Genomic DNA, 10,868 nt, shown 5'->3' with positions numbered 1-10,868 from the left:
GGGCCGGGCTGAGCCCCCGGCCGTTGGCAGGGCCGAGCGCCGCGCTGGGCCCCGGCCGCGACCTTTAAGGCAGAAGGGCCCGTCGCTCCGGTCCCGGATCCCGCAGCCCGTTGGGTATGTGTGGTTTTTTTTGGGGGGGGGGGGTGCTTTCACGGCCCCCAGAGGAGCCCCTTCGCCTCCCTGACAGAGGAGCAGAAGCGTGCAGGGGTGCCGGGCCCTCAGCCCTCCGGCTCGGCTCCCTGAAGAGGGTCCCGCCGCCTCCTTTCACTCTCCTGCCCCGGGCTGCTGCTGGTTCTCTGGGAATTGACTATTGAGCCGGTTTGGACTGTTCCAGATGAATAGCGCTGCAAGGGTCCCCTCCCTGGGGAGGCTCAGCCTCAGCCGAAGGAGGACGTGCTTGAACCCTGGAAGCTAGCAAAATGCTAGAGCTAGTGGAAGCGGGACATCACCTATTTGTGAGGGGGATGCAGGGGTGCAGAGCTCAGAGGAGGCTTATCTGTGGTCTCACCCTGGTGACCTCTCAGGACAGGGTCCTATCCTGCCTGGGGAGGGTGAACAGGTCAAGCCTGCCCAGACTTGTCCATCGGAGCGGAATCTGCCCCCAGCCCCTGGAAGCTCGGCTTGGCCCATTGGGAGGGAAGGGCTAGCTCCTCTGGTAACCTGAGTGATTTTTAAATGCATGCGCTGCCGAGGGGCCTGAATACAATGGTTTGACCGTGCAGCTCTTATTCCCAGAGCGGACTCATAGCTGTGCCACATCTATTTTTGTGGATCCCCAAGGAATGTTCCTCCAGCCATTTCTAGCAAATTAGTCACAGTGACAGCCGAGGAGTGCTCTGGGAACTGTGTACTTAGCAGAAACACTCAGCTGTTCAGACTTGTCCAACTGTACAAGATGACTGTTGCCTATTTACATATTGCATTTTCCTAGTAAATTGTTATTTTTTTGCCTAAGGCAAAGCATAGTACTTGGAAATCCTTGGCTGGGGAGATGATTAAGCAGGGACGTGATTGGCAAATAGACTGACTTTTTTTTCCTTTCTACTTCTGTGAAATCTTTTCCACTGCTCTTTTTACCCACCGGTAAATGTCTTTCCCTGCACTATGACTTATGCTTAATAATGCCTCCTGTGTGCAGCCTGCCCTGCTTTTTGACAGTGTACACTCTGCTTATTGAAGTTACTCCTCAAAGCCCAGCAATACACACAGTGTGTGTATATATATATCCTTGGGGGACATCGAGAACTAATTGCACCAGATGCAACTGATGTTAAACAGCACCGTAAGTCAAGTCAACATCACAGGAATGATAAAGATAGGCCACCTAATACCACTAGGCAGAAAGGCCAGCTCTGCTTGCTGGAAGAGAGGCATAAGCTTAAACTCTGCTAAACGGCAAATACAAATATTGGTCTGTATTTTAATACAATAAGCAGTCGGTCCCAATGAAGCAACCTGGAGTTAGTGTTCATACCGAGGCTTTTATCAGTTTGCAGCTCAGTGGTGGAGTCTCAGCACAGGTCTTTTATGTATGTATGTAAAGACCTTGTACGAGCCAAAGCAAATAAGGTGCCATCTCTGGGCTGCGGTACAGTCTGTGTAACAGACACTGACCTACTGTTCAACCTGCTGTGATGACATGTTAGTCCCATCAGGGTGCTAATATGTTCTGTATTCCTGCTAGGACTGCTGCACAATGAAAGCAGGCTGAAATCTGATTCAGGCTGCCCTCACCCGCTGCTTACTTCTCATATTGTTTCTCAGTTGCCCACTACCTTGGATAATAAACACAGACAGCAGAACAACCAGACAGCTAGGTCTGAGAATTGACTGATCATTAGTTGTAAGCATTATTGACTTGCAACTTTCTGCTGCGTTTTTCCAAGGACCACCTGAACTCTACAGATCTCACCAGAGCTGGGTGTGTGATGACCACTGGCCTTTGGAGCCCTTCTAAAAGCACAGGACCAAGCAGCTTCCCAGAGCAGCGCCTTGCATTATAGTAGATTTACACAAATTTGCTTCACTGTTTTTATGATATAAATCATGGGTGTAAGGCACCTTGTCCTTATACTTTGTCTGCTGGCAAGCGGGGCTTGTTTTTTGGGGATTTTTTTTTTATATTAAAATTCAATTATTAGGCTTAACTTGCACTTTCTGTCTGGCTCATATTCTTAAGAAGCACTTTCTTCCTACCTCTCCTGACAATGCTGCCTGGTTCTGCTGTGCATGTGGAACCTCTTACCCAGCTAAGCTGGAGGCCACCATCACTGCAGGTAGGCAGAGATATTTCCCAGTGAGATGGAAGACACGGGCTTGAATCCCTTCAGACCGCAGATGGATGTCAGCCTTAGTCTCTGATGAAGCTACTTACGCCAGAAATTTAAAAAGGACTTCTCAAAGAAGAAACAAGGTAGAAGCTAGGGTGGTAATGTTTGCTCTGCCTGATTTGTCTCATTATGTGAAATCAATATTGGGAAAGTAGCCTGTAATTTGTAATGCAGCAACCTTCCTTTCTCCCACCTCTTCCCAAAGCCAACTGCAAATAAATGTGATAGTCCAAAGGCTGGTTTTATTTCTTAGAGACTATTTCCTGCTGCACGTTTGTCCAGTAAAGCAGACATTGCCACTACCTCCTGAATGGGGGCAAATAGTTCTTGGGAATGTAGATCACTGTCCCTTAGTTAACGGCCCTTACTTTTTTTTTTTTTAACAAAGGTATTTTTGTACGAGATCTCCTGCTGATCATGCTGATTTGATCAGGATTTGCACCCTATATGTCATGTTTCCTAGAGAGCACGTAAAACAAGCAAAGCAAACAAACTCCTCGCACCTTTTCTTACGTAGGTGTTCCTGGACTTCTGTACAATTCCCTAGCGTTTAACTGCTGACTGGCAAGTCCAGTGCCTGCAGCAGGAAACTGAAGACCTGATTAGATAGTCAGCTGTTAATGCCTCCAAACTCCAAGGGACTGTGGAGTTTAAACTCTTACGGGATAGTGTCTTCCTCCTGCATTTTCCTGACAGAGGTAGGTTGACATGCAGAGCCAGGAGTAGCACAGAGCCAGTCGTAATGCAGGGTAGAGGTGTTTGAGCTTCCCTGCCCCTAGCGAATGTCCACCATGGCAGAGTGAATTATTTCATGAGTCTACTGTTGTATTGCTGGCATTCATGTTTTTCCCATCCCAGCAAAAACTCTGGAAACATCCTCAACTGCGTGTCTGCTGGGGGATCAGCTCTGTTGACAGCATTTACTTTCTTTGTAAATGCTTAATTCCCTCTGCTCTTCAGAGACAAACAAACAGGGAAAAGATTTTGCTCTGTGTGTCTGTAAACCAGCTGGGTTCTCTTTGATTAATTAGCCACTGCAGTGGTCTTTGTGGGCACAAGGCTTTTCAGTTGCTTTCCATCATGACTCCATCCTAGCTAGTCAGCCACATTTACAAACTGCAGGAAGATTACTTTGTTTTGGTGTTGCCTGTGGGAACAGGAGTAGGAATAGCAACTGTCTGCCCTCATGAGGATGCTCTGCATGCAAACTCAACTTTTCCAGACCTTGCTTCCTTGTCAAATATTAAGTATTTTTTAGGTACTCAGTTGTCTTCACCCTAACTTCTGTCTCCCCTGCCCCCTGTCTCTAAAGCCACAGGACACACTGTTCTCAAGTCAAGTCAGCTGTTCCTGGTTATCTGCAATAGTGTTTTCAATACCAGTACCTTCATTGTGGTATGTCAGTGCCTCTCAGGGAGTGATTTTTTTCAGTAAGTTTTGCAAGTGTTACTGGTACCTGAGTCAAGCAATAGAATTCCTGTATAGAAATGTGAACTGCTCCATGCCACGTGCCTGGCCTGAGCTGACCTCCCTCTGCAGATAGCTTTTACACTGACTCTTGAATTTCATTACCTTTTAATTGTGAAATATCGCCATATAGGGAAAACCTAATACAGTTCACTGATTGTCCAGTTGGCTACAGGTATTTGATTTATCATTCACTGGCAGGTACACTTCTAACCTCTGACTTGTCTGTTCATGTTCTTAGGCCCATCAAACAGTGAAGGAGCTAGCAAAGTCAGCCTCTTGAAGAAAGTACCAGCACTAAAGGACGGAGACTTCACCCTAGCAGAATGGTAAGAACTCAGTCCTTAGACTTCCTTGGGTACCAGTAATCTGTGCAGCATTTAGGAGATGTCATTCCTGCTAAATGATTAAGGATCACAGAATTTATGAACGTGTTGGTTATTTTTAATAGTATAACCTCATTTTCTCTGTCTCCATTTTCTGTTTGAATTATCTTTCAGAATATAAACAAATCAGCTGACTTAACTTCTTGATCTTACCCTGAATGCACTTACCTCAAAATGGGATTGTAAACATTTCTGGGAAATGTTTAAAGCTTATAAAAATCCTTTTTATGCTAGGAAAAAATTCTGTTTATCTGAATTAGTCATAAAGGCCAAGCAAACACCTACTTGATAAAATTTAGGGTTTACATTATAAGATTAATATGGAGACTGGTTAATGGTGTCATAATACTGACATCATTGAACTATAGTAGTATCAGCATAGTAGGAGGGTCTGCATTTTCTTCTGTTTTGTCTGCACAGGATTTTCTGTGGCATCTCTTTTTGTATTAACAGCCTACATATTGTTCCACATGACTAAGATATTTTTCCATCTGACTTCTCCTGCCAATTAGTGAAAGTATAAACATCTGGACAAACGCAAAAAGATTCTGTAGGCTCTCCTTCTTGGGACTTCCACTGACTTCAGTGGAAGCTGCAGGCTAGAGGCAGATCTGATGAAAAGGCAACATAACCCATTAGGGAGTTTCATTTAGTACACAGGCACATAAACATACGCAGGTCTCGCAGACATGGGTCAGAACAGTCGAGGAACAAGTGAGGTTAACATTACTGATAGATGATTATGGAGGTTTATTTTTTGTTTACCCCCGGTACTGTCCAGCAGTACTCTGCACTACAGAACAGTGCTGTGATTTTCCAGCAGGTTAAAGTTTTCACGGGAGTAAGGTGATTAAGTGCCATCTCTGATGTCAACATGAATTAGATGCCTCTATATGGTCCGTAGACTCCATTGGAAATCCTGATTGGAATGCTTTTTAGTGGAAGCAGCAAGTTCAGAAGGGGCAGGAGAGAGAGAGCTTAGGCAAAAGCATTCTGCATCATGACTCCCTGACCACTTTCTTCTCTCTTGTTAATGTCTGAGCAGCACTGCCATTCTGCTGTATCTGAGTCGAAAGTACAAAACTCCCGACCACTGGTACCCAGCAGACATACAAAAACGGGCCCAGGTAGATGAATACCTCTCATGGCATCATGCTAACATCCGGGCTAATGCTCCTAAGACCATGTGGATCAAGGTAAGGAGACTCAATATTAAAATGCAAATAAAGTGATGTTTTCCTGGCAGAATACTAAGCATTTGAACAGCCCCAGTTCAGAAAGAGTTTGTCATGCTGAAATAACAAACCTAGGCCATTCCTAGCTGAGAGGAGCTGTCAGAGAGGGAGCTGTTCCTAATTGCTCAATGTCAGGATCTGGCAAAAGCAGCTTTGGTCATTTTGGTTTTTTCCTTAAAGTAGGTCTCGTACAGAAGGTCTCAAAGCCCAACAGACTTCCATTGCCTGGATTTGTGAACAAATATATAACAGATTGGATATTGCCTCCAAGGGCCTCCCCCTCACTGCACAGCTGTGCAGAGTGTGCACATAGGCAGAAGTTTTGCTTCTTTGGCGAGCATGTGCTTCATTGCTGGAAAGGCTTGTGTTCTTCATACAGCAAGTCCCTGTGGCCTCATCAGGGTGGAAATCCAGAAGGAGCCTTCTGCTTCCAGCACACTTAGGTACTTCTCTGAAATGGGCTCAGGGATAGACAGAATAGAGACAGAGAGAGAATGGCAGAATTTCTTTATTGAGTGTGGTCAGATCAATTTACATTTAGGCAAAATTACCAGAATCACCCTGCAACAGAAAATCATTTAGTATCAGATGATTTTGCTGGACCCCTATTTCAAGCTAACTCACCAGACCGTTAATGCAACTATTCTTGGAGAGACCCAGGTGCAAATACAGTCCTGCAAGTACAGCTGTGGTGTGGAATTTCAGATGAAATCAGGGTTGCCAGTAAGCAGGTAAGAACTTCACTCTTCCTGTGTAAAGTTTGTCCTTGTTTGTGCCTAACAAAGCATATCAGGACTCATTTAGCTTTTTTGATTTATTGACATTTGAATTCTTGGCTAGAGGGCACAGAGAAGCAATTCAAATATGAGTCAGATTCATACAAGAAGCAGTTTCTTCCAGTTTCTGCAGGCTGTTATTGCAGTGCTCCAAGGGAAAGAAATCCAACTCATTGCTGCTGCTGCTTAGATAACCCAGATACAGAAAAGGTCCTCAGAATAATTGAGAATAGGGAAGCATATAAAGCCACTATGTAACAGAAGGCATATTAGCTAGACATGGGAGAAGGTAGACTACCTTGAGATACAGAAAAGGATGAAGATGCTGTTTCAAGTGATTATACCTGGCAACCCCATCATGCATAATTGGAACCACTTAGGAAGAGAACTGGCCATGAATTTTCTGATTTAATAGATTCCACATGTATTTGGCAAAAATCCTGGCTTGGATTAAGCAATCCCAATTTGAATTGTTGAATATGCTAGCAGTAAGTAGAAATCCAGTCCGTTCCCACTGACGGAAATTTATATCTTTAATTTTGCTTCTCTAAATAAACTGTATTTCTTTAGCTGTGGTAGGTGGAGGCAGCGTAATTGTGAAGCACTGCGGGCTCTGACAGTGCATACGCCTCTGTGAATGGTGACAAGTCTCACAGAAAGGCAACTACCTCCTGTGCCCGCAAGTCTGTGGAGACAAGGACTGTGCTTATATGATTGTTCTGGAAAAAAATTCTAGTGATTTAAAAAATGATGCTTGGGAGGCCACAGAAAGGCTGGTGTAAAAATGGTACTTGCCCACTTCCAGCCTCACTGGCTACTGTCATGCATTTCCTGCCTCTCCAGCCAGTGTTGATGCATTCCAGTCCCTCCTACGCTCCCTGCCACAGCCACCACTGTGTCCTCCTTTCCATCACACTGCAGGACAGGCAGCTGCCTGCCTGTCTGCTTGCCTCCAGCACCCAGTTACACAACAGGGTGGATAGCACGGGTGGCTGGTGGGCAGGCTGTTGAAACCGGAGGACATAGCAGGGGTGACTGTGGCAGACGTTTGTCTTCCCTGGAGCTGTTGCCCGTTTTTCTTTTGTAACCCACCAAGGTGGAGCGGGAGGGCACAACTGCCAGGCACAAAACAAGATGAATCCTTGATTGCGTTCTCCATGTTGCTGCCCCTTAGCCGGAGGTTACTGTCAGGGCAGATCAGCCACTTAGGACTGCTTCTGTGCTCTCTGTCCATGAGCTACTTGGAACTGTAGCAGCCTGTGAAGCTCTAGCATCATCCCCTCCTGCAGCTTTGCTGCAGGATCACTGATGATCATAAGTAGTTCATGGGGTGTAATGTAAACGACTCCCACCAGATCCATGAGAAGATGGATGACTGTACTCTTAAGTCTCTTCTCTCCTCAGGTGCTGATTCCCCTCTTCACAGGGCAGCCGCTGCCCTCTGAGAAGCTCCAGGAGGTTATGGAGGGGCTGTCCACTTCCCTGAAGCAATTTGAGGAGAGGTTTCTGCAGGACAAGGCTTTTATCATCGGGAGCGAGATCTCTCTGGCAGACCTTGTGGCCATTGTGGAGCTGATGCAAGTGAGTGCTGGAGGGTGGTAAGGAAGTCTCAGCACAAGGGAAAACAGATGCTCCTGGGCAGGGAGGGGTGCAGCATGTGGTAACACTTCACTAGAAAGAGGAATGAGGGCATATCTCAACAGAACTAGCCTAAGACAATGAGGAGAATATGGGAGTGGGTTCAGAAAACCAGTTAAAAAAATTAAAAAGCTGGCAGCAACAGATCCCTTTTGTTTCTTTTCTCTAACAATACTTCTCCTTCATCCTTTATTGGGACTTTATTTTTAACCTCCAGAGAAGGAGGTAATATATAAAAGTGAGAAGCAATAGCAGACAGGTCTGATGAAATAAGAAAAGGATATAGGAATATTTTTATCATACAAGAATATTCTTCTTCACATGGTACTTGCCCAAGTCATGTCTGGAAGATGCAAGACTGAATCTCAGATGGAGGCAATGAAATTAAGTCCGCTACAAACTGGTTGTTCTCTGCCAGACCATCAGGGCCTGGATCCTGCAGCCCAGAAGTGATTCTTTCTCCCAGTTCTATATCCCAGAGACTGAAAAATAGCAGTTCTGCTTCTCTACAGCAGTGTGTTCCAGAGAGTGGCACAGGCAGAAAGTAGAAGGGGGATAGATTATGTCAATTAAGACATCAGTTCAATTAAACGCTTAGCATTTTGTGTTGTGGTTTTGCTATATAATATAGCACTCCATACTGTGGACTGTACAGTTGTCCCTAGAACTGTCAGTCCTCCATGTCTTCAATGCTGTAGCTGAAAATCACTCCCAGGAAGCCGTAGTCATCTCTGCTGCTCCTAACAGCTGTTCTGGCACTCAGGAATTGACTTGTAAGTGCCCTTTAAATATAGGCTAGCTTCTGTGTACCCCAGATAGATACACCCGACCAGAGGATTTTTTCCTCCTTCCTAGTGCTCCTTTATGAGCTCTTCTTCATTTTTTTTTTCCTCTACCTGTACCTGCAGGTAGACTTTTGGTGCCTGTTGTCTTGGTGAAGAAGTGACTGCCCAATGCCTCACTTGTTGCTCTCTCCCCCTTTCTGCAGCCTGTTGGAGTTGGTTGTGACATCTTTGAAGACAGACCTAGGCTGATGGAGTGGCGCAGGCGGGTGGAGGATGCTGTGGGGAAGGAGCTTTTCTTCCAAGCCCATGAGATGATCCTCAATATCAAAGAACTGACCAACATTCAAATTGATCCACAGCTGAAAGAGCATCTGGCACCTATGTTGATGAAGATGTTGAAATGAATTAACCTATCTTACATTTTTCCTGCCCTTTTTTTTTAATTTCTTCTCTGACCTCCAGTTCTACATGTAACTGGAAAGAGCACTGTAATTCTAACACAGAAATTGCAAAATTGCAGGGTGTTTCCCCCCCGCCAGGCCTTTCCTGTATCTTTGGGGGTGGTAGCTGGGGAAGGTTTAAGACCTGAAACATTAATTTTATACAGAAGGCTGAGGCCCTACAGGTCACTTAACATGTGCATCTGGGTTTTATTTCAGCGTCAGTCTTCTCAGAGATGGTAGAGACACGAATGGTATTTCCTGGCAAAATTGGAGCCAGCCTACAAACTGGGAACATTAAGAGAACTGTATAGGATGAGGATCATTGTTTTCATGTGTTTTTAACATTTGCAGCTCCTTCTCAAGTGACAAGCACTGCAAAATGTGCCTGATCCTCATTTTCCCAGCACATGTCTGCATAGACAAGTACAGCACAAAACTACAGGCAGTCTCAAAAGTGAAAAAAAGACACTGAATTTTTATTTTTTCTTTTAAATTTCTTATTGCTGAGGTATCTTGCTGTCCATGTACATTCCACACTTCTATTTGCCTTTAGGTTCCTGTGAAAAGTTTCTTCATATTCATCTACAACTGTGAATCTTTGTTAATTCTTCAGTCTAACCACTACTCTCAATTTCTGAAAGCCTGGGTTTTGTTGGTGCTCGGTCTGCCAGTACACATGTGGCAGGGGCTGTTCTTGGAGATTTGTGCGGTAAAGACTAAGCAACTTCAAAAAGCTGAGGGTGGCCACAGCCTTCGAATAACTGCCTACCTACTCTGTTGATGTTATATAGGGAATACACTGAAAGAATGCATTCACAGTGATTTCTTGAAAGAGAATATAACAGCAATAAATTTTTTTTTTTCTGCGATAATACTGTAATAGCAATCCACATTTCTTCTAGAAAATGCAGAGGGGGAATAAATCTAGATGTGCTTTTCTGAGACTGTTTTGGATGGAAGTTCACCAAGTAAGTCACCCTGTGCAGCTGAAGTAATAAGAGAGATTTTGTGCATTGAGCAACATTTGCATCACAATAAAAGGGCAGAGAGTTGTTTTGGAGCTCTTGGGCTCTTCCTTGGCTGTGTTTATTTCTGGTTAGCTGTAGCTCAAATACAAACCCCTTCTGTACTGCAGCACAATTTATGAGGTAAAACTGAGAGAATCCAACCATTTCTAGTTTCTTCAGTTGAAAATCACAAATTGTAAAGGATGCAGAAACTGGTGGGTTATATATCTGTGCATATTTCCATTCATAAATAGTTGTTGCCCTTGAACCTTACCCTGAAATCCTTGCCCAAGAACTCTTCCTGGAAAGAATAAGACAAAATGAGTAAATAATTCAGGAATAGCTTCTCTCGCTAATCAAATAGCTTCTTTTCTTTCCAGTACTACCATGTCTTGGCTGTGATGTTTCTGCTGTTAAGTTCTCTAAAACCAGATGTGTTCTGGTGATGTTTTTCACTAAGGTTTCAGTTCTAGGTACTACTGATTTAGTCCAGAGCCTAGGGAGATCTTTAAATTCCCTGTTTGGAAAGAGGACTCTATTATATACTTCAGCTTGCATTAGCAGGAAAACTTGTTTTGTAATTATGTTCTCTACAAAGACAAGAGACCTAACTGAAAGCCCTCTCTTTTCATGAACCAAAAATATTACAAACAGGCACATGTTCATTCCCACCCTTCTTTTCTTCCTAAACATTAGCCAAATAGTATGTTTTTACTGATGTTTTATTTACAAAATATTGTCTACAACTGAGTTAAATTTTAAGTGGGAAGTCGTTGATTCTTTTGATAATTTTGAGAGTGG

General features: G+C 44.2%; 1 protein-coding gene across 1 annotated transcript in view; it reads left to right on the top strand.

Annotated features, from left to right (window-relative positions):
- Positions 1 to 9,212, top strand: part of LOC104836990 (glutathione S-transferase theta-1) — an 11,454-nt gene extending 2,242 nt beyond the window's left edge. Inside the window, exons 2-5 of the mRNA XM_010575832.1 lie at positions 4,039 to 4,126; positions 5,229 to 5,379; positions 7,599 to 7,775; positions 8,821 to 9,212. Of these exons, the coding sequence (XP_010574134.1) occupies positions 4,039 to 4,126; positions 5,229 to 5,379; positions 7,599 to 7,775; positions 8,821 to 9,021 (617 nt within the window). The 3' untranslated portion in view covers positions 9,022 to 9,212. The remainder of the gene's footprint in view (positions 1 to 4,038; positions 4,127 to 5,228; positions 5,380 to 7,598; positions 7,776 to 8,820) is intronic.
- Positions 9,213 to 10,868: the final 1,656 nt, after the last annotated feature.

This window comes from Haliaeetus leucocephalus, unplaced genomic scaffold, assembly GCF_000737465.1.
Source record: "Haliaeetus leucocephalus isolate CR32 unplaced genomic scaffold, Haliaeetus_leucocephalus-4.0 Scaffold13, whole genome shotgun sequence".
NCBI lineage: Eukaryota > Metazoa > Chordata > Aves > Accipitriformes > Accipitridae > Haliaeetus > Haliaeetus leucocephalus.
This window is presented reverse-complemented; position numbering and strand designations above follow the sequence as displayed.